Source organism: Geotrypetes seraphini, chromosome 13 (assembly GCF_902459505.1).
Source record: "Geotrypetes seraphini chromosome 13, aGeoSer1.1, whole genome shotgun sequence".
NCBI classification, from domain to species: Eukaryota; Metazoa; Chordata; class Amphibia; order Gymnophiona; family Dermophiidae; genus Geotrypetes; species Geotrypetes seraphini.
In genome coordinates this window covers 9,644,336-9,668,439 of record NC_047096.1, presented here as the reverse complement: position 1 = coordinate 9,668,439, position 24,104 = coordinate 9,644,336, and the positions used below count along the sequence as shown (strand labels likewise).

The following is a 24,104-nucleotide window of genomic DNA, read 5'->3' as shown; positions in this document are numbered from 1 at the left end:
CTTGGTCACTCTTTCTTCCTATTTCTATCACCCCCCAACTCCTCCCGCCTTGCAGGTCCAGCATTCATTTCCTCTCACCCCACTCAACACCTATCTCGCTTGCACCCTGAATCCCTTCTTCATACCCCATGAACTGGCATCTCTCTTTCTCTCTATGATCAAGCATCTCTTCCTTCTCATCCCCCTTTCTGGCCGGGGTTTCCTTCTCATCCTTTTTCCCCTCTACTTATTGGTCCTTCATCCATGTCCTCTCCCCTTTCCTCTTCTCCCTGCAGGTTTAACATCCATGTCCCCTTCCATCTCCACTTGCAGTCCAGGATCCATGTCCCCTCCTTCTCTGCCCCCCTCACTTGTAGTCCAGGATCCATGTCCCCTCCCCCATGGGCCTATCATCCATGTCCCCTACTTTCCTCCATCAAAATTGTGGTCTAATATCCATCCCCCCTCCCCTGCACGGGTCTGGCCTCTTTCTGACTGACCAACCCTCCACTCCTTGAGATCCAAAATACCTGTGAGACTCCCAGAGCAACAGTAGCAATGGCAGCTGGGCAGAAGAGACAGCACTGTGAACAGGCTGCCTGCAGCTGGCCCTACCAAGGCCTTCCCTCTGCCACGTGATGTTCATAGCGCTGTCTGCCGCCACTGCTGCTTCTTTTAGATGTTGTAGGTATGTTGGATGTCACGGTGGGGGAAGGGAGGGATCAGTCGGAGGGAGAGAAGCTAGACCCTTGCAGGGGAGGAGGAGGGGATGGGAACAGGGCCAGAACAGAAGGAATCTGCAGAATTCTGTATGGATGGGAAATTCTGCACATGATTCATTTTTTTGAAATTCTGTAATAGGTTTTACTGCAACATTTTGAATTGTAAAGCATCTAATATTGATCATCTGTAGTCCAGATAATAGTGTATTGCTATAGTCTAAAGCATGGCTCTTCAACCTGTACCGGGAGACCCCCCCCAACCAGTCGGGTTTTCAAGATATCCCTAATATGCTTGAGGCAGATTTGCATATAATAGAGGTGAGAGGCAAGCAAATCTGCCTCATGCATATTCATTAGGGATATCTTGAAAACCCAACTGGCTGGGGGTCCTCCAGGACAGGTTTAACAACCATGGGTAAGGGGTTCTTTTACTAAGCTGCGGTAAGCACTAATGCACAGTTACCACAGCTTAGAAGGACTTACCATGGGACCACTGTTCCCTCTAACCTGAGCAGGAGGCCCCTACTTACATTCCTATCAGTAGGGGGTGATATTTCGCTATCACATTTTCACATTTTATGTGATTGCATAGGTTATGGTTGGGATGGGAGGGAATGGGTTAAAATTTTAATGTTTTAATGTTGAATATGATAGTGATTCAAGTGATGTATTCAATTTCAATTGTTATTTAGTGTTACACTTGTTGTATGATGTAAAATGAATAAAGATTTATAAAAATAAAAAAAATAGTGGAAGACAGGCAAACTTTAGGACTCCAAGGAACTTGCCTGTCCCTAGCAATTCAAATCACAATATTGAAGCACCACCCCATACTGGAAGCAATGTATTTGGAGGACTCCCACTCAGCTGCCTTAGAGGGAACACTACATGGGACATGTTCAGGTGTCCAGCGATAGGTTCCCAATTGGCAAATACTGTCCACGTGCTAAAAAATATTTTTAATTTTTGCACAAAAGGGGCATGTCTGGAGATGGAGAATGAGCATTCCAGCACTAACCAGTTAATGTGTCCACATTACCACTCACTACTGATTAATGCAGGATTGCTGCATGAGCCCTTACTACCTGCAAAATAGATGTTGGTAATGGTCACTCACTAATGGCAATATGGTCATTAAAGGAAAAAAAGAAAAATCAATCATTTTACTGCTGCAGTAAAAATAGCCTTAATGCACAGGAAAACCCAGCATAAAGGCGCACTAAGGCCAGAAAGCATATATTAGATTGTAATAGCTTTCCTGTGAAACAAACGCTTCACAGAATGAATCATTTTAAGAATGAAATAACATTTCCTTACTAATTCTGAAAAATGAGATTGAAAGTTCAAATTGTGTTTTAATGGATGAATCAGGAGTAACATTCCCCTTCCTTGAGAAAATAACTGCTTTTGATTTGTTGGAATTCAGTTTAAAAGTTTATTCATTTTCATCTGTTCTGTTATCACAGAGAGCTTATCATTTATAGATTGTAAATCCTGAAGGGTTTGTCAGGATTTGAATATCATCAGTGTACATACTGTAAATGGAATCAAATCTTGCATGCATACATGCAAAACTTCTTATTATGCAGATCTAATAAGGTCTTATATGGCAGCTTGAACTCCTAATGGTAGTACTGCAATACTACCGCTAGGGTTCAATCATCACCATTTAGAACCTGTTACCGGAGGATTATTTCAGGGTTGAGTTGGGGGTCTGGGGAAAGTTTTTATCAAAGGCTCCTCAGGAGCATCAGCCCATGTATATCAGCATCTATTCCTAGGTGCATCAGCCAGAGGTACTGAGAAGGCTGACATCTAGTGATAGTATTGTGAGATTACATTTAGGGCTCACGGCAGCCATGTTGCTGTTGAAAGCCAATGGGGCAGAAGCAGAAGGAAACTGCCAGAAATGGTTCCTGGATATCCCCAGTGGTTCTTGGAGTGGGGGGATGGGTAGGTAGGGGAAGGGTAAACTGGTTCTTAGGGGAAGAGTGTGTGAAGGGAGTTTCTATGTAACTTCCTCATAGGGGAAGGGTTAGGGTTACCAGACGTCTGAGAAAACCTGGACATGTCTTCTTTTTAGAGGACTGTTCAGGTGCCTGGAAGGACTTTCCAAAACCCGGCAGTTTGTCCAGGTTTTGGATAGCCCCAATGAGCTCCGGCCACATCTGAAGGACCTCTGAGCATGTGCAGATGATGTCACACACATCTATACATGCTCCAGGCCTTCCAGCCGTGGCTGGAGCTCGTCAGGGAAGAGAGGAGGATTTGTGTGGGCGGGGCTGAGGGTGGAACTGAGCAGGGCTGGGGCAGAACAGGGTGGAGTTTTGTGGCCCAAAATATGGTAACCCCAGGCTTAGGGGGATCTGATTAAGGAGAGGAGTTCAGATTAAGAGGGTGATCTTGCTGGGGGAGGGATTGGATTGGAAGGGTGATCTTGTAAGGGACCTGGTATTGCTGCAGATGGGGATCAGAGGATTGGAAGCTGGTCGGGGGAAGGGGATGGTTGTACCACAGCACAGGTTGATGCTTTGTCAGGCCGTATTACATGCCTAGCCAATAATGTGGAGGAGCCTGTTCTATCAGCTCTGGTGCTTATGTGATAAGAGTCAGCCCTGGGCTCTAAGGGCTGAATTCTGTAATTGATCACACTTGGTTGCCAATTACAGAATCGTGCTTAGTGGCACCTAGCTGAAAACTTAGTTGCCTCTAATCTAGGCCGGGGTTTTATAGGCCTTCATTATAGGTGCCTATGTCCTAGTGGCGCCTAAGTCACTTTCCACCCCAAACATGCCTAATTTGGTATTATGTGCCATGTGATAAGTGCCTGTCTTGTGTAGAATTGCACTTAAGAAGTTAGGTGCCTGTCTCCCAATTAATTTTTATTTTTTAAAGCTATGTGCGGCTCAGTATTTAGCTCATGCTGCTCAGCAGTGCAGCTTGATAAAGGGGGGGGGGGGGAAAGTTAGGCGCTTAACTTTAGGCGTTTCATAGAATTGCCCCCTAAATGCAGGGCAGATTCAGGGCCTGACTCCTGCCTTTATTGCACAGGCCTTCCAGTTACCACACATTAATTTTGGCCTTTAACATGTAAGTGCAAAACTTACTACTCTTTAGTAAAAGGGCTCCTTAGGAGCACAGATTAGGAGCTCAGCTTTTTTTGAATACTGGGCCTTGAGTCTCTTTAGGCTGTGAAATAATCTGGTTTTAGTTTTAAAAGGTAGTCCATGAACTTTAGAGACCTCCCAGCCTCTTTTTTCAGATGCTGGACATACTGTATAATAACACATCCTTTGTGTGATTGTAAAGGAACCAAAAATGAGCTTTAGATCATCATTATCGTTATAAAATTACAGGTTATAACTATGAAAAATGATTTTACTGTAGTGGAATAAGCTTTCTTCCAGTTACATTTGAAATTTTAATTCTCCAGTTTGCTGCCTAAATCTTTCTATATTTCATACTCTAGCTACCTTGTTAGTAATTCTCCCTTACATTTGATGTTGAACACTGTTTTAATTGTCCAGTTTACTGTGAATATGCAATAATGATGTGCTGTTTGCTGTCTTTCACAGGAAAGTTGCAAGTGGCCTTGTAGCAGTTTCCACAGTGGATTGATGTGAGATGCTATTTTCTGCCAGAACCGGAGCTGACCAAAGCTAGCAAAAGGTGGAATACTTTGACACCATTTGGAAGCTCAAGTAGAAAAGAGTGGGAGGAGGGCGTGGAAGGGACGAAAATGCTGTTGAAATTGTGCAGTTTTTGTTGAATGGATGCATTTGCAATGGAGCTTTTCTGAAGATTCAAATGCCAGTCATGCATCCAACGGGAAATTCTGAGAGTGGCTTTTCCCGCTCTGCTTTGAACACACTTTCCAGAAGCCACTGCAAAAATATAAAACAAAAGATTTCTCAATGGGAAGGAAGGACTAGTGGATGTATTGCTGAAAAACAGTTACTGAAGGACTTTGGGGTGAGACAGCGTAATAATCATGTTCCCCTTTCAAAGACAAGATCAGATGAATTGGAGAACAAGGGAATAGGGTTATCAAAGAGAGAATACCTAGGTCTTGATTTTAGGGAAGACAGTGGGGAAAATGTTTCAGAAGATGGACTAACAGACCAAAGTAATGTATTTGAAATTTCAAGTGAAGAAACAGAAACTAGTTCAGTGTCTTCTCAGGGAAGAGAATATGGAAATACGAGAAGAGCCTTTATAGATCCAGAAAAAGAACTTCCTCCAGGAAACTTTTACACCTCTCGAGGACTATGGAAGAGGGGAGAAGTCATTCCAGAAAATAAAAGCAGAACCTTTGCTTTAGACTTGAAAAGAAAAAGGGAGCGATGCAGTTCTGCTGGGACGGAAGTAAACTTGAAAGTACTGGCTGATGAAACAATGACTGTAAAAAGCTTGGAAAATATTTACTGTGACTCAGATGGACCAGACAGTAAATCCACAATCAATCCTGTACCAAAGCCCCGCAGGACGTTTCGCTATTCATCTGAACAAGATCATAGGGTGCACAGCAAAAGTAATGGTGGAGGAACTGCTACTGCTCTTCGGTTTGCCCTCCCCTGTGAACATTCTGAACAGAAAAGGTTTGGAAATGGAATACGACCCAGATCGAAAAGGTTAGCAGAATTTGTATGTGGTATTTAATTTGCATATGTTATTTTGTAGACACCTTTATTCTGGACCTTGCAGAGTTCACTGTATTTTTGTCATAAATTCAGAATAGAAGAAACTGCTTAATAAAGTGCTCCCTAATAGACAAATTAAGAGAAACTAAATTTTATTTATTTAAAAGACTTATAAAAGTCCACCTAAAAACTAACGGCCCAGCTGCTAGCGCGGCTTTGTAAAAGAGGCCGTAAGTGGATTACAACCATACATACATAAAATATTAAATATACATAATAGCATTAAAAACGTTTGCGGTTACAATAAAACATTCATAGTCAGTTGAACAAATACCACATTGTTTACATCACCCATAAGCTGTAATAATGATACAGAAAGCTCACCAAGTTCATAGATCTTTTAAAGCACTAATAGGAAAAGGTGAATAGTTTTACAATATAAGAAGCATGTTTAGAGAAATGAAAATGTTGAAATTGTGCTTTAAATACATTCTTAAGTGTGACAGAACTGCAGAATAACTCAAACTGGTTTAAATATCTATCATGCTGTAATTTGCATTTTCATTACTGCTTATAGAGACGGTCACATCGCTGCTACATATAAGAATTTGAGTTCAGAGCTGTTATAGTTGGGAAGAAAATGGAGAAGAGTAGTTTTGGAGGTGAGGATTGCTTTGTGGGACTCAAGAACTTAGACCCTCTTTTACTAAGCCGTGGTAGAGGTTTTTACCGTGACTCAGGGTGCTAAATGTAGGAATTCTGTGAACATCAGAACAGTGTTGGAGCGTGTAGTGCTCCAGGTAGAAACCTCTACTGCAGCGTAGTAACAAGGGGTGGAAGGGTTAGATGTTTGGTTGGACAGTGGTTTAATTTTAACAATCATATTTCTGGTTTTTATCCAGACAATTTTCTAGTACCGTAGAGTGATTTGGCAGATTAGGGTTTATCCAACTGAAGATCATCTATACACAGTTAATACATTAGTCTTATAAAGTCTAAATAACGGAAATGCGCTGCTTGTGGGCTTGCCAAAGGGAGCAGTTTGTCAGCTGCAGTTACTACAGAATACTGTGGCCTGCTTGATTGGTAGATTAATAGTAAGGAATATGCAACATGAATTTGGAGGAGACTTCACTGGCTCCCAGTTGAGTTTAGGGGCTGGTTTAAGATTCTGGGCTTGATATTTAAAGTATGAAAGGTACGGGCCTGCAGTATTTGAGAGAATTACTAGTTCTGAACCAGTCATTGGAGGTGATATGTTTGGCTACTAAAGAACTGCTGGGGCTGCATTTTGAATTCTAAAGGCCAAGAGCTACAGTATCTCAGTGTTAGAACTAAGTTTGTGGAATAGGCTACCGGAGAGGATGCATAAGGTCTGTACATGATTCTGTAAGCAGTTTAAGGCAAAAAAGGCATAAAATGTCAAAAAAATTCAGGACCCTCTCACTGTCTTATGCTACAAAAAGTGACCAAAAATAATCTCCCTGGTGCCTCAAGACCACTTTAACCTTTCACCTCATCTGCGAATCTTTGGGACTGGATCCCAAGACATTCATGCCCTACGTGGTTCTGTTTATCAAAATGATGTTGAGATTTCTTATTTTGTTTCAAATGAAAGCTAATTCCTGTTCTATGAGGACAAGCAGGCATAATATTCTCACATGTGGATAATGTCATCCACACTACCATGTGCACTCTCACTTTAAATCTTTAGGCAGTGCCCACACCATGTGCATGCAGATGTTGATGTTGTCACACAGGACCATGGAGCTGAGAAGTTGTGTTTTCAGTCTCTCTTTGGCATGTCAAACTTTTGAAGTTATTTTTTGTGCTTTCCTGGTACTATGTTTCTGGTTATTTTCTTCATAATTCTTCATTTTTATTGTTTTTCCAATACTTGTATTGAGTTTAGTCAAATTTGGTTTGGCCTTTATCCTTCCAGAGATCATAGGTTTTTGGTAGACTTTTCACTCGAGCTCCCCAGACCATCGAGCCTTTTGACTTTTCATCGGCTATTTTTCTCTCCATGTCAAAGAGAGTGCCAAATGGCTTCGAGAAATGCACTTGATATTACCGGACCATTTCAGACTCTGACCCTCGTAATTAGTGTAATCAGTGTGTGGGTCCTGAATAGCAAGACATTTGTTGTGATCTTTGTCTGCATATGCAAAAAAGATCACTAAAAGCCCAAAAGACACAGTCTGAAAAACTTAATGGTTTGGCATCGAGCATAACAGGGGATTCAGGACCTGACGTTCAACCTGCATTGGTATCGACACCATGTACACGATGCCACACAGAGAGCGTCAGCCATTGGGATTCAACATTGCCTTTGTCCATGCCTCATACATCAAGGGATGTTTCACATACGAAAACTAAGAAGCATAAACATGCCTTCCTTTCTAAGCTTGGCATCGTCTTAGATGTCCACCTCCTTGATGCACCATGGTTCGCTTTCTATTGCTGCAGATCATGTCTGCTTCCAGGTTTGCCTTGACACTGAAGTATCCCATGCCCAGACAACAGGCACTACAACTACTTCCACACTGATGTCTCTTCTTGTGCAGATGACAGCTCTCTAGGAGGAGCTTTTGGGGCTGCTGAAGATGCAGTATTCACAGGCTTTAAAAGCATCCACGCCTGCATCATGCCAGCCTGAGTTTATGTCAAGGCATCAATCAAGAACGAGATCACACACCCCTGCTCAGTGTTGATCCCCTTCTTCTGTGCTCCTCGAACCCCCACTCATTAGCATTAACAGCGTAGTTTCTTTCTTCTTTGCAGTTACAATATCTGCTGTCATAGAAGTGTTCAGGAAACCTTCAACTCAGCATTGTTACCGCTTTAAGTGGACACGATTCTCAGTCTGGTGTGCATTATATTCTCTAGAACCTTCAGTTTTAGACTACCTTCTATATCTCTCTAATTCTGGTCTAAAAAACAATGCAGAGTTCATCTTAGTGCTATCAGTGTGTTCCACTCACTTTTTGACGAGAAGCCTTTATCTGTTCTTTCTGTACTCATGAAGCCTCCCTTTGAACCACTTATATTTTGTTCTTTCAAACTTCTCACTTGGAAGGTCGTTTTCCTTATTGCCCTCCTTAGTGAACTTCAAGCTCTTGTTTCGGATCCTCCCTACAGAAGATTCTATCATGACAGGATAGTCCTCTGAACACATCCCAAATTCCTCTCTAAAGTTGTCTTGGAATTTCACCTTAACCAATCCATAGTTTTGCTTGGTTTCTTTCCAAAGCCACATTCCCATCCTAGAGTAGCAGCTCTTCATACCTTAGACTGGAAATGTGCTCTGGCATATTATCTGGACTGAACTAATCCTCCTAGGAAATCCTCTCAACTCTTTATGGCTTTTGACCCTAACAAACTAGGATATCCTGTTTTCAAAAGAACCACCTAGTGGATTGTATTTCCTTTATGTATACTCAGGCTGGGCTAATTCTCCAAGGCCATATAACAGCTCACAATGTGAGGGCCTCTGTGACTAATTTCTACTCTGCATCTATTGAAGCCATCTGCAAAGCGCTTCTTGGACCTCAGTACATAGTTTTTTCTCTCATTACTGTTTAGCACACAACTCCAGGAGAGACAGTTGGTTTGGGCAAGCAATTCTGCACAATCAGCTTTCCTTCCGGCCCTATTGGATTTCTCAAGGCTCCTGACAGCTTGGGAGTCTCACATGTGAGAACATTATGCCTGCTTGTCCACAGAGAAAGCAGATGTTCTCTGAGGACAGGAGGCATATATTCTCACAACCAACCCATCTCCCCTAGCTGGCTTCTTAGCTGTTTTACTAAACTGATGATCCCGTGACCCAACTTCAGAAGGGAAGACACCAGCATGTTCGCGGTTTGAGCTCTACCTGAAGATTTAAAGTGACATACACTTAGTAGTGTCTGTACTGGGTTCTGTGGATGACATCAGCCACATGTGAGAATATATGCCTGCTGTCCTCAGAAAACAGGTAAGTATCTTCGCTTTATCTACTAACCTAGCTTTACTGCTATAATCAGGAAAATCAAGAACAATATTTTCTGGAGTACTTAATAAAACTGTCTACTCAGTTGCTCAGTTTTTATTTTTTTGAATATTACTTTCATATACTAGCCTCAGTAACTATGTATTATTACTCTGCATTATGTTTTATATTTATATATGTATATATATATATATATTTTTTTAAATCTTATTAGAAAATCTTTTGAATTTGAAGATGTTCAGACCTATCGACGTTTCATGGCACAAGTAAACACCCCACAAGTCCCAGAAGAAACACATGAAAATTCTAACTCAGCACTTTATCATGCTCTGTCGGAGGACAATATTTATGAAGATATCATCTGTATGTATTCATAGGACTAAAATGGTTTTTTTATGTGTAATTATATTTTTGCAAAATATGTATAATTCATTTTATAATGTGGCCCTTAATCTGAATGGTTAGAAGCAAGAAATTCCTAGATATATTATATATATGCATTAACAAATAACCTGGGTTCCCTCCAATTATTCCGCAAGCAACTGAAAACCTGTCTTTTCACTAAAATGTAATTCTATCCCCCCTTACTCTTCTCTTCTATATATAAGTTCATGTAAACCTTTTTCTTCCTTCTCTTCCTATATTTTAAGTTCTTGTAAACCGTGCCGAGCTCCACATCTGTGGAGATGATGCGGTATATAAACTTAAGGTTTAGTTTAGTTTAGTTTAGTGTTTTCAGCACAGAGTCGCAAGTTCCCTGTTAATACATTCCACATTTTCACTCCAGCTATTGAGAACATTGTAGCCCTCGTCATAGCACTCCCAATTCCCTAGTCACTGTCAATCTCATCCCTCCCTCGGACCTCAACATTCTTCTTGGTGGGTTGTGTTCTTTCCCAACCAGCTAATGGGACATAGAGAATCTGAGCAGCTAGTGCATGCTGAAATATTTCAGCAGATGGTGATGTTGGGCTGGTGCTAGGTAGGTTAGCTAGGCCATATCCCCCACCCCCCTGAAGGCATAAATAGATGCAGGAGCGGCCTAAAGAGCATCTGCCTCTCATGTGAGAACAGTGCAGTGAGGAACATGAATGGTGTGTAATGTATTTGCAGGAGATTGTAACTTTACCTATTATTTGCTATCTAGGCAGGGCCTAGACTCACACTCTCAGGTGGCAGTTTGTAGTCTGTGTCCCTAGAGCTGGTTTGTAGTCCATGTTCTTACCCTAGTAGAGTGGGGAGTGCTTACTTCCTCCCACTCCAAGCTTTAGCTCACAGGCTCCAGCTTGCTGGGCTCCATTGGAGGAAGGAGAGGAAGTTCAGTATAGTGCATCCCTCCCTTTTTCTCCCCATCAGGCTGTGAGGATGAGCAGAGCGCCATCTGTTGGCGTTCTCTGTGATTCATATCACAAACTGAGACTGTTCAGGTGGACTTTGAGTTCTTCTCCTGCAGCACTTGATTATCAGCTTAACCTAGGCTTCTGTTCTACCCCCACTTCACAGCTACCTCTGCTCTCTCCAGTAGAGCACTGCACAAAATGAGCAACTTTCTAAAACTTAGATGTTCCTGGCAGAAGATGTAAATCCCAACTTTCATGCTGGCAGATTCTGCTTCTGAAATGGAGAATGCATATTTATCTTTTTGCCCCACCCTAATCCCTACCAAACACAACCATACAATGCCTTCTTACCATATGCATGTTTTTGAGTTTTATATATGTATAAATCCCAGCTTTCTAAAATTGGGATTTAGACGTCCATGCAATATACAGTACATGCTTAAATTTAGTTTTCTGTACATCTAAAATAAGTGTCTAGTAGAAAGACAAACGAACAGAGACAGAACTTAGGGGGCTGAAGGTCTTTGAGTTAAGAGAGGCTAGTTGCAATATGACTAGTCATTTATACGGTTAAAAGGCTTTTAAAATTGCCCATTCTATTTATTAATTTTATTTTTATATATTTTCAGTTTATATAAAATTAGCTCAAAGTGATACGCAAGCTTATAAATGACAAAAATATAAATGTCATAACAATATACATACTGTCAGGTATAAAGTACAAAGAGTATACAAACTAATTAATAGTAGTCAGAATTTCAACACTTATAGTACTCTTGTTGGCACAGAACCTCAACTAATATCACTGTCTAATGGCACAATTAACTACCCAGTCCTAGCAGACTGTTTTGCTAAAAGGTTACACCTATAATCCCAACTTTTGGTGTCTATTATTTTGTTGATTTGCTCCTTTAAATATTTGAGTCCTTTTTTTTCACAGTGTGCTGTTTTAATAACTTGTTTAAACTCTTCTTTCCAATGTTATTTTTAAGATTCTCCAAAAGAAAATCCATACGAAGATATCAAAATTTCTCCTTTACCTTTGTGGCGGGTTCCATCGACATGGAAGTTGCCACCCCCACGGTGTACCATTAAGACACCAAAGGTAAGATGCTGTGATACCTACTACAAAAATTGAAATGATTTATGGAAGATATACAGGCTGAGCTAAGGAAATTTATATGCTCATCCACCCAAAATGAAAGAGAACCTGGGTAGCCTAGTGAGCCCATTAGCCTTGGTCTCTTGTCATGTTCCTGTATTATGAATGTTGAACTTGTAAATCGTCTGGGGCTAAGATGCTATATAAATCATTAAATAAATAAATAAAAGCATCTGCAATCCTGACTGGCCTAAGGACCAGGAGCCTGATTTTGGAAATGAATCTGAGTCTCCAGTGAAGAAATATGCAGGAGGTTAGTGCAGAGGTCCATTGTGAAAAAAGGGAGCCTGCAAACCTACCAAGTGTCTTGCATAAAAATCATAGACTTATGCTGGATGTGGGAGATGGGACCACAGTAATTAACCCCCTCTTTTACTAAGGCGTGCTAGCCGATTTAGTGCCAGCTAAATGCTAACACGTCCATAGAATATAAAGACCCCTAAAAGAGGCCATGGACTAGCAGATTCTTTAAATTAGCAATACAATTTCCAATAATTTGCTGATGGTCTTTATTGCTAGAAGTGTTTGTATGGATTTTTTTTAAAATGTAACATGCTGTGAATGTTATGGTAAAGTGTTTTATATTAAATATTGGAAAAGAAAGAAAAATAAATTGGGCCAAATATCGTGTTAATCTTGGACTGACTTGTAAATCCCAGTACTTTTTTGCACATTTGTCTCAGAGAGAGAGTGACAGTTTTTGTTGTATTTTCATACATCAATCACATTCTAGATTTCATTGCATGTGAGGTTACTCTATAGCATACTGTCACTTCCCCTCAAGAACACTTCCTCACAGTGTCAGGGCCAACTTAAAATCCTAGTCCTGTCTAAGGGGGAAGCCATATGGAAGGGGTGAATACAGGAGGGCATGTCCCAGGAAGTATAAAAAAAACCAGGCCAGAGCTAGGTTAAGGAGGCCCTGAGGAGAGCAGCAACACCCAATGTAGATGCCTCCTTCCAGAAACTGAGAAACTGTAACCACTGCATTCAGGTAGGCCAAGTTCAACTTGGACCCTTGAGAGTTTGTGTTGTGACCTGCCCTGCTACAGGCCAGCCTTGTGTATCTGCTAGAGACTGCAAGGGCCCAGACCAGAGACCAGTAAGAACTGCTACTGGCCCTGTAGGATACTGTTATATTACGGAATTAGTTTTGAGTATTAATTTCTCATTTCCAGTGAAGTAAACAGAATCCCTTACAAGACACTTTTAATAAATATTATTTGTTTTCATCGTAGCTTGCTGAGTGTGTATGGCTTGTCTTACCTGGCCTCATGGCCCACGATACACACTGTAACACATTGCACAATCTACTGATTAAATGCAATTTATTTAAATACCTCAGTCATGACATAAAACCATTTTTTGTGCTTGTATTATTTTTAATTTCCTTCTTTTATGTCTTCTCTAATTTCCAGTTTCCTATGAAGCCACATTTTCTTCGCCGTCAGACATTAGAACTGAAGAGTACAAAACTATACATTCATAAGAAAATCTGCAAGGATTCTACACTTCCAGTTACGTTAACTGAATGGAAGGTGTTTAAAGTTGGAGAAACTGCTCTTAAAAAAAGAAAAAAATTCCCAAGGGTAAGTCATGAGTGCCAAATCTATGAACTAGAGCTTAAATCATTATTGGCTAACAATAAACTTCAAATACTTGATTCATATTAAACTTTTCCATTGTTTTAAAAGATGATTTGGGTGGCTGATTCAAGTTTTTGAGCTACATGAACACCTTGGGGCCTCTTTAGTAAGGTGTGGTAAGGTTTTGCAGTTATCACTAGTTAACCAAAATTAACATGCTGTATAACTACATCTATATTAATTGCTGAGGGCAAACTAATAATGCAGGGACAATTTCAGTACCCTATATTATCTGAATGATAAGTCTGAATGTTCAATATTGGTTGTATGCAGATGATTTGCAATTTTTAGTTCCTGTTTTGATGTTAGTGGATGATACTTTGAAATTCTTGATATCAATTTTGAAAAGTCTCATCTACAACCCACTCAAACTCTGGAGTTCATTGGAGCACTTCTAGCCATGGCTCATGCTTGTGCTTTTCTACCACAACATAGACTTGATGTTCTGATCCACATTTGTCAGAGGGTTCGATCTCTCCAACATACCGCATGCCAAATGATGCATATCCTTGGGTCACATGGCTTCTACAGTGGCATGTAACTCCATTCGCTCGTCTACATCTCAGGGAACCTCAGTGGGAACTCTCGACCCAATGGTCTTAAGCCACCGACCAGCTGTCTCAACTCTACGAGTTACTCCAACATTTCATCAATTCTTTCAGTGGTGATTATCTCTGACCAATCTCTCCATGGCCTTCTCTTTCGCACCCCACCGCATCAAAAGATGTTAAAAACAGATGCCTCTATGCTCAGTAGGGGAGCCTATCTTGACAACCTCCATACTCAAGGAACCTGGAATTCTCAAGAGACAGTTCTTCACATCAATCTCTTAGAACTTTGGGCAGTATGCAATGCTCTAAGCACATTCCAAGATCATCTTCTAAATCAAGTGGTTCTCACCCATACAGACAACCAAGTAACCATCTACTACATAAACAAGCAAGGGGATACCAGATCTCACTGCCTGTGACAGGAGATAATCCAAATCTGGTCATGGGCGATACCATACAACATTTTCCTGAAAGCAGTTTATCTAGCAGAGAAACAGAATATCTCAAAACCCTCCCACCTTCCCTAGTTGGCTTCTTAAGCTTTTTTTTTTTTTTTAAACTGAACTGATGGTCCTGTGAGCCGATGTTGGACAGGAAGGTACCTGCACATGTGCGGTACGGGCAGTCTTGAGACTTTGAAAAAAATTTTAAGTGACTATACTTTATTACTGTCCATACTAGGCACCATGATTGACATCACCCATATGAGAATATCTGCCTGGTGTCAAGATAACACCTGCTACTTGCAAGTAACTGTTCTTTCCACATGGGTAAGTGTACACATATGTATTTAAAGGGTAGTGGTGCACCTAAATGCTGCTCTGTATGAACTCACCAAAATGGCTAAGTTCATAAATACAAGAGAGGCATTCACAGAGAGGAGTATGGGTGTGTCATTTGCCCAGCTGACATTTACGTGGGTTACTTACAGAATATTGTGCTTGTTGTGACTGATCCATGTAGGTGCATATATGTTAGCCTTAGACTTTGTGTAAACGTGTGCACCTAATTAGGCATGCTACTGTTTGTTTATGCTAGTGTTCTATAAGATGACTTGGTGTCCCGTTGTACGATGGCCTCATATATGCAAATGATATATTAAATGAAAACTACGTAGAACAGTCCAAGTAAAATTTTCATCTGGTTCATGATGAGCATTTTGAAATACAGCCAGTAGTACATGCTTCCTGTATTTTCCTTGAAATTGAAACTTCTCTCTAGCTTATTTATGTACTTACTTTGATCCTAGGCAGGAAGTTCTCTCAGCCTCTTATCATGTGCTTAGGAAAGAAATGTCCTGTTTACAAATTGCCTGCACAGCAGAAATTGTACATAATGCTTGGTTTCCTTCCCATGTCTTTAGCTGCTCTGGTCTATATTTGGCATAAAATATATTTTGGTTATTAGTTTAGTAAGCAGAGTGTATTTGAAAATATATGAATACGTGTGTCATCATGTGACTGGACTGAGCAGTATTACCTGCCACATATCACCCCCAAGCACCTTTGTTCTCTTCTGAACTCTGTTAAAATACAATATACAGTACAGGGTTACACACATACACCATACATTCCATTAAAATCCCCAACCAGGTCTTCTCAGCTCCTCCTTGTCCTCTCTGGGTCCTCCAGGTCTTCTCCTGAGCCCTCTCTGACCCTCCATTGGCCCTCCCGCCCCCTGAAGAAGACTCTCTCACTCACTCTCTGAAGATCCTCATAGCCTCTCCTACATTAAGATATTTTTGCCTTATATGGCAGCTTGAACCCTAGCAGTATTACCATGAGACTATTGCTAGGTTTCAGCCAGAGCAAGCAAAAGCAACTGGGACTCGTGTCCTGTAACTTTAGACAAGGTAGACCCCAGGTCCTGTTGAGGGCATCTTCTTTGAAGAGTAGGAAGGTTTGGAAAGGATAGGGAGTCTGAACTGGAGGTCTGGAGGGTGTCTTCTTGGAGGCTGGGGGAGGGGAGCAAAGTTCTTGCAACAGGTTGGCAGCACCCAGACCCTTTAAGAAAAAAGCACCCAGGAGCATCGAGCCATGCTCCCAAACAGGGCTTAATATGCATTAAATGGCAAAATTCCATTAACATGGGTTAGTAAGTCCCAATCTAAGTGACTTTCTCAAGGACATGTGATAATTGGCACTGGGGACTCCAGGTATTTTTTTCTTTACATCTGTCATTTAATTACTAGTCTACCGTGCTAAGTGTGGAATTTATTAGTGACAGCAGGTTCAGCAGAAGTTGAAGGTCAGTGTGCTTATATACATACTTTATCAAGTCATTGAAACTGGCAATCTTGTCAACAAACAGCTGTTGGCTGCATTACTTAGATGTGTGACTATCCTATATCCTGATGGACTTGATTTGTTTGGCAAAGTAGGTGATTTGGGTGCAAATTTTCAAAAGAGAAAAACATCCAAATAACAGCATAAAGGGTTAAACATCCAAATTGCCATTTTTGAAACACATTTTTATAGATGGTTTTCTATGTTGTTTGTCTGCAGTGCAGCTAAACAAAGGGGGTGTTTTGGGCAGGATTAGGGAAGACTTATGATCTGGATGTTTTTCTATGATAAAACATTGCAGAAAATATCCAGAGCAAAATAACAAATAAGTGCCAAAAAGGTGGCCAAACTGACCAGATGACCAGTGTAGGCATCAAGGCATGCCCCCCACCCCCCACATACCAGCCTATATGCCAGTTTAGATGTTATGGCCAGTCTTATTAGAGCAGCAAGCAGGTCTCTGGAGTAGCCTAGTAGTCGGTGCAGTGGACCACAGAGAAGGAGGCCCAGACCCATATCCCATTCTAACTACTGCAATACGCTTGTGGTGGAAAGTGTGAGCCCTCCAAAAGCCACCCAGAACTTAACTGTACCAACGTATAGGTGATACCTGCAGGCTTAAGGACTGTTGGGGTGTAGGACAGTTGGGTATAGTAGGTTTTGGGTGAGTTATGGGGGTTATGGTGAGATGTGTACCTGGGACCTTTTATGTGAAGTTCACTTTAGTACCCCCTAGGGTGCCTCACTGCTCTGCTAGGATGTCTGTATGGCCAGTCTGCTAAGAATGCTGGCTCCTCCTGCGTCCCAAAGGCTAGTTTTTGAGCATTTTTCATTTGGCCTTTTTTGTCTTCAAAAATGATTCAAAAAGATAGATGCACTGAGGACAAACACATTTATTTATTTATTTATTTTAGTATTTATACAGCACTTATAGCCTAAGTGGTTAACATTCAGGTACTCAAGTATTTCTTCCTCACAATCTAAGTAACGTACTTGGAGCAATGGAGTGTTAAATGACTTACCCAGGGTTACAAGGAGCAGCGCTGGGCTTGAACCTGCAACCTCAGGGTGCTGAGGCTGCAGCCCTAACCACTAGGTCACTCCACCATTCCACTCTACATCTAAGAAATAGACATTTTTCTGGTTCGAAAATGGCCATTTGCTCTACTGGAATTTTGGATATTTTTTGAAAACATCCAAAATCAGATTTAGACATCATATTGAAAATGCCTCTCTTTATCAAATACTAATAAATCATAATCCATATTTTTCAACACGATTTCTTATATGTATTTTGCTTTTCAGGTAGCTAATTTGCTCACTACAAGGCCTATTTACTAAGCCACATTAAGGTTTTACTATTAACACAAGTTATGGGAAAGGCAGCTATGCAAAGGGCAAAAGACTACTGCCCCTTAATAGCACAATTGCTAATGCAGAATATGGTTAAATATAAGTCATACTGCAAGATACATTCCCCACCTATAATACAAAATTCTGCGTTAGGTATGTAATGTGGTAATTAACACAATACTATGCTGTTAGCTAGCACATTGATTCAGCTTAGTAAATAGGCCTCTCATGCAAATGCCCTCTTTTTTTTTCTGTTGAAATGATCACTTTGATATTGACCTCTACATCTTCTTTCATTTGATTTCAGCTGGTCTTGAGAATACAGGACATTTTTGATTCCAAAAGAGGCAAGAAAAGGGTTAAATTGCATGCTTATGCTGGACAAGAGGCCATTGCATCAAAAGGTATTGATTTTATTTCTAAAAGCATAGCAGCAATTGTACAAAATCATTAAGAGACGGATCTGTGTGGCAATCTCTGATTATGCAGAGTGCTCTACAGGGATCTCTGTCCTCCTCATTCTGTAACTTGGTTCCTACTATTAGGTGTCAAGTGTGTGTCTAATCCTAGGCTAAAGTGAGCAGGACTATGTTGTGGTATAGGACAGGGCTAGGCAGAACAGTGCAAGTTAAAATCAGCAGGAAAGGAACAGTTGGGCACTTTTGAACTCAGCAAGGAAGGAATCCCTCAGTGTGTGTGGCTCTGATGCAGCTGCACTAGCTCTCCCCTCCCCACCCCCCCAGTACCTCTATTACTGATGGTAATATGCAAACTGAATTCACTCTGGAATTATATACAAACAATCAAAATAATGCACTAGAGTAACTGCCGGTCCACAGAAATTTTCTGCTGGTCCATTGGGCCCAAGAGATTATTGTTCTGTAGCCGCCGGTCCTCAGTACGATCAATGTAGCATCTTTGGGCTGGCTCCCTGAGAACTGCAGTGCACAAAGCTGTAGGAAAAGGCTCCTTCCCGCGGCCTGCGCCTGACCCAGAAGCCTTCTCTCTGACATCGCAATGTCAGAGGGAAGGCTTCCAGATGAGGCGTGGGACACGTGCGAGGAGCCACTTCCCACAGCTTTGTGCAATGCAGCACTCAGGAAGCTGGTCCGAAGACCTTGCGTTGATCGCATCGTGGACCAGCCTGAAGCTAACACAGGGGGGCAGGTCAGAAGGCAAGGCACATGGAGAGAGAGAGACAACAACGGTGGGGGAAATGCTTTTATTTTTTATTTATTTATTGATTTTACATCTGTCCTAATTGTCTGTCCTAACTGTCTGTTCAGGAAGAAATGCATTTGTTTGTTTTTCTCTGGGGTTGTACTGCTTGCAGAGTCTTGCATCTTAGGGTTTGTCTGTGAATATTAGTACTTTTAGTTTTTGGTCCTGCATTTATTTGCATGGGGTTATCTGTTTTCTGGCAGGAATGAATGTTGAAAAGCATACAGTGTAAGTCTTGTTTTTATTCTATTGTGCTGTAATGATAATAATTTATGTAAATGTATCTTCTTATGTGCACAATTGAAGTTCCAAAAACGAATAAAGAATTTTTTTTAAAAAGAAAGAAAAGCATACAATGTGCTTTGTGTATTTTAATTTTGTGGTTAACCATTATGTGTTGTTAATACGATTATATTGTATGTGTGTATATATGAAAAATGGATGGAAAAAATGGTGTTACAATTAGTATTATTATGGGGACGGGGTCTGGGGCGGAGATTGGGTAGAGATGGGCACCATTTAGCCCGGTGTTTTTCAACTGCCAGTTCGCGAACCGGTGCCGGTCCACAAAATAATTATTTTATTTCTGCCGGTCCATAGGTGTCAAAAGGTTGAAGAACACTGCACTAGAGCAATACAGTATATTAAATGGAACATTTCCAGTATTCTGGAAATATATGTAGCCATTTAAGCAACTCTAATACCTCAGTCCAACATCTTCCAACTGGCCACATAAACAGCACTGGAACAGAAATCCTGTTCTTAATTGAAACCATAAAATGATTTCTCTATCAGTTTTTTTGGTAGGTTGTTAAATGACCACCAGGTTTCAGAGCTGCTGGCCTTTGGTAACTCAATCGTAAAGTAAAGATGTTTGGAATATGTTTTAGCTGCACCTAATGCTTCTAGCAGCAGTCTGAGAATCGGAGAAGCCAGAGTTCAAATCTCACAACCATTCTTTGAGATTCTATTCAAGTCACTTAACCCATTCCCTTAGGCCCTCATTCTATAAAGTCTGCCTAAAGTTAGGCACTGATATAGGCACCGACTCTATAAAACTTAAGCGCCCATTATAGAATCAGGCTTAGCATCACCTGAGCGTTCTTAGGCAGTGCTTCGCATCCCCAATTTATGTCAGGGTTTTCTATGCCTAAAGTTAGCCACTGATATCAGAACCTAACAGCACTTGATTCGCAAAGAGGTGTCTGACTTGAAAACACACCCATGATCCGCCCCTAACCATGCACATTTTAGAGTCGATGCTTTGGGGTGGGAGCCTACTTTTTATAAAATCGAGATTTTCAAGTTAGGCACCTACTTTCAATTAAAGCTGATTGTGAGGTATTGAGTGCCAATATAGGCAATGATTAAGACTATTGCTAAATTAAATTAGGTACCATGAGATTCTCAGAGAGGGTGGGAGCACAGATGCTCAAGGCCCAGCAGCAGCCCTGCATAGAACATCAGCAGCAGGCTCTTTCAGCATCGGCACACATATGTCCTGTGGGTTGGTGTGTGCCGGTGTCCGCTGGAGGTGAGGGTGTAGGGGGTGGGCCGCGGGGGGAGGGGGAGAGAAACTGGTTCCCGGGGTGGGGTGGGGTGACACGCTCGCTTATCGAGTCAATGCTCGGTTTGCGAGTTAAAGTATGCTCGAGTGTTTTGCTCGTCTTGCAAAACATTCGCAAACCGAGGTACTCGCAAACCGAAGTTTCACGGTATTTCAAAAGGAAAAACTATGCAGAGTAGTTATAAGTCTGGATGCTTTCTTTAAACATCTAGGCAAAGATAGATTTTAGAAGGGTGTGTGCATATGTATAGTACGTTATAAATTATTACCTAGGTTTACTATAATTTATGAAGGTAACCTTTGTAATGTGATTTTTTCCCATGGTACTGTGCATGCTGTGCCTGGGATCACAACATGCTATTCCACTCCCATTCTGATAGCATTCTTAATTGCTCACAAAGGCGTAACTCGAAATCTCCTCTCTACGCTGTAATTCAGTTTTCCCACTCCTTCTAGTGTCTTGTTAGAAGTGAAGCTTTTTTAGTAGTCACTGGGGGGGGTTATTTAGAATTAACCACTAAATAACTTGTAGATGTAAATTAAAGAGTATTTCTCTAAATACTTGTGAGTTTACAGTAAATCCACTTTATCATAAAAATCTAATGGTAAATTTTGTGATCATAGACAGTTGTGATGAACTTCTTACATTTCTTACTGTATATATGGAAATTATATATATATTTTTTTTCAGGTGAATTTAGTGACAATGAAAGTGATTCAGAAGATCGACAAAAAAGTAAGTGTACATTATGCAGAATATTCTCTTAAATATTAGTCTGTAATGTAACTAATTAGAATATTGATATTTGTTATGCTCTTTTTTATAATTTTGATTTTAAAATTCAAATTGACCACTATAGGGTGATGATGCACACTTGGGCTATACATTTCTTGTAAAAGAGCTGTCATTGTTTTGTCCAGGCTATGAGAACAAATTGGCACATTGTAGCCATTATTTTAGAAACAGCCATTTCTAAATAACAACGAATACACGTGTAAAAGCCAGGTTCAGAAAAACACCGTTTGCACATGGAGAATCTCACCACATAGAGATTTGCATATGTATTACCTATTTTATGAGGGAAAACACTTCTATAGGGGGAAATATCCATGTTAGGTTTTACACCAGTGCGAAGCCACACATTGTTTTTTTGTTTATTTCTTCTTTTCCTTTTTTTTTTTTTTTAACACTCACAGCCAAAATGAAACTAAATTAAAATTGTAGTGTCACCACTTAATTGGCCACCTCTACACAAAATGGAGCAGCTACATGGAAGTGGCACCATTGACATATGGTGCCCCTTTTATGTGTAAATGCAAACACCTGCATGTGAAAGCTGCCATGTTCCCCATGTCCATTTATTCAGTGCGTATGTTTGTGAAATGACTGCTTTCACTGCACATGCCAGCAAATACACTTATATTGCAAAGCCTTTCTAAAATATCCCCGGAACTGAGCACATCCTGACCTGCTTCCAATTTATGTAAAATGAGGCTCTAGTAAGTGCCAGAGTAGCAATTTCCCTTCCTGGTCAAGTGGTATTCTATTGCTATAACAAGCATTAATTATAATTCTAAGGGCCCCTTTCTACTAAAGTGCAGCAAAAGTTTGTAGTTACTGTGCATTAATGACCAAAATTAGCATTCAGTAACTGCAAAGTCTATGCATTCATTTTTAGAGGTGTGCTCAGTTTTTTTCCATATACACTTCTCCCTCCTTATCTGTGGTTTCCATATCTGCAGATTCACTTATTCGCGATTTTTCAGCTGCTGACTCCGCCCCCCTCAAATTAAGTCATCATCAAAAAAGTTTATCAAACATTTATCCTTATAACACAAATGATGCTTTGTACATATAACACAAAATGAAAACAGCCTGCCTTGTGATTAACAAAAAAAGTTTCAGGTGTGTATGTATGCATGTTCAGGAGCCAAAGCTTTTATTTATTTATTTATCCCATTTTAAAACACGTTCTCCCAGGGGAGCTCAGAACGGTTTACATGCATTTATTCAGGTACTCAAGCAGTTTTCCCTCTCTGTCCCGGTGGGCTTACAATCTATCTAATGTATCTGGGGCAATGGGGGGATTAAGTGACTTGCCCAGGGTCACAAGGAGCAGCATGGGTTTGAACCCACAACCTCAGGGTGCTGAGGCTGTAGCTTTAACCACTGCGCCACACTCTCCCCTTTTGCATTGCATGTGCGTATTGAAAGCCGAGGAAAGCTAAAAGGGCAGCGGCAATGTGCTGCAGATTATGGACTTTTGCTACTGCTTTGAGTCCTGGGATGCTAAAGGTCTCAGCCCCACTATAGGCTGCAGTTATAGCACTTACCTGCTCGCTATTCTGTTCTGTGGTAGTGGCAGCTTGTAATCTAAAACTAAAAGAACAATAAAACTACAACCCGGATGTAAACCAAGGTCCGGTACACCAATGAAGCAGTTGTTAAAGAACTCCTACAGAAGGCAGCAAAACAAGAGCCACTGTCCAGCAATTCCTGCACTAACTAGAGGAATACCCATGAACTTCCCAAGCAAAAGCAAAACACAGTGTTAAAAATAGAAGCACCACGTAAAAGGGGGGAGGGGGGGGCGGGAATCAAACAAATCAAAAAACGGAAGGCAATGATATTTGAAAAGGTCTAGATTTGATAAGTGGACCATGCGGTGTGGCAGCCAAACCGTAAGAAGCAGACGCTCAGTAGTTCCCATGTGAATCCCCTTCCTCTTTTTTCCTGTTTGCTGTCTTTGCCTCCCCCCGTTTCTTGTCTTCTAACTTCTCTTTTTGAAATTGTCTATGTCCTGCTCCAAGCCCTAAAATCGCTGGGAATCGCTGCTTGCCAGCTCCAAACCGCGAATAACAGTTGAAAAGTTATTTGCGGTTTCAATAGTACAAACGACGGCGTTTTCACAAAACCATTCGTGTCTGCGAATACGGAGGGAGAAGTGTAGTTTACATAGAGATAATATAATTGCATGTCAGCTGCATTGCAGATAACATGGATGCAGTTGACACCACCTATTGAGGTGCTGCATTAAGATTTAACCATGTTAAGTGCAAGGCACAGTCCCACCTAGTACCCATTCCATTCCACAGTTGTGAGAATTAGTGCATTGTTGTGTTTAACTGTTGGAGCAGGTGTTCACTGATAGCACAGGCTAATTACAGCATTAACTGCTTAAGATATGTTAGTAAAAGCGGTTCTAAGAGGATGATGTTCAGAAGCACTGTATAGGCACCGTTCAGCGCGATTCGAGTACAATTGGGTGCTGTTTAGTACAATTGGGCTGAGCGACACCTATTTTGGAGGCGCCCGTTAGATAGGCCAGCTCTAGGCACAACTAAACTTAGGTGCCCATGCGAGCGCTTAAGCACGCTTAGGAGCAGTGATTGTGTAAGAAGGCGCCTATCGTAGCCACACCCATGCTTAACATGCATAGTGCCTATTTTTTTGAAGGCTGCCTAAATTTTTAGAGGTGCCTTGTTACAGAATCGCGCTTTCTTGATAGGCACCTATGTTTCAATTAGTGCTGATTAAAAAGCTTAATTGAGCTTGTTATTCAATTTAGATAGGCGCCGATCTAGGTGGGCGCCTCCGAAATAGGTGCCTAACTTTAGGCGCTGGTTACAGAATTTGGGCCTGC

General features: G+C 41.0%; 1 protein-coding gene across 5 annotated transcripts in view; it reads left to right on the top strand.

The window, feature by feature from the left end:
- DENND2C (DENN domain containing 2C) overlaps window positions 1-24,104 on the top strand; it is a 107,277-nt gene that overhangs the window by 53,716 nt on the left and 29,457 nt on the right. For 4 of the 5 annotated variants that reach the window (XM_033919020.1, XM_033919021.1, XM_033919018.1 and 1 more), the window contains exons 3-8: window positions 4,277-5,332; window positions 9,550-9,698; window positions 11,668-11,780; window positions 13,256-13,426; window positions 17,980-18,076; window positions 21,152-21,196. In XM_033919020.1, coding sequence (XP_033774911.1) covers window positions 4,509-5,332; window positions 9,550-9,698; window positions 11,668-11,780; window positions 13,256-13,426; window positions 17,980-18,076; window positions 21,152-21,196 — 1,399 coding nt within the window. In that variant the 5' untranslated portion in view covers window positions 4,277-4,508. Of the gene's footprint in view, window positions 1-3,668; window positions 3,792-4,276; window positions 5,333-9,549; window positions 9,699-11,667; window positions 11,781-13,255; window positions 13,427-17,979; window positions 18,077-21,151; window positions 21,197-24,104 lie in introns of those variants that run through there. The other variant, XM_033919022.1, reaches the window with a different exon arrangement.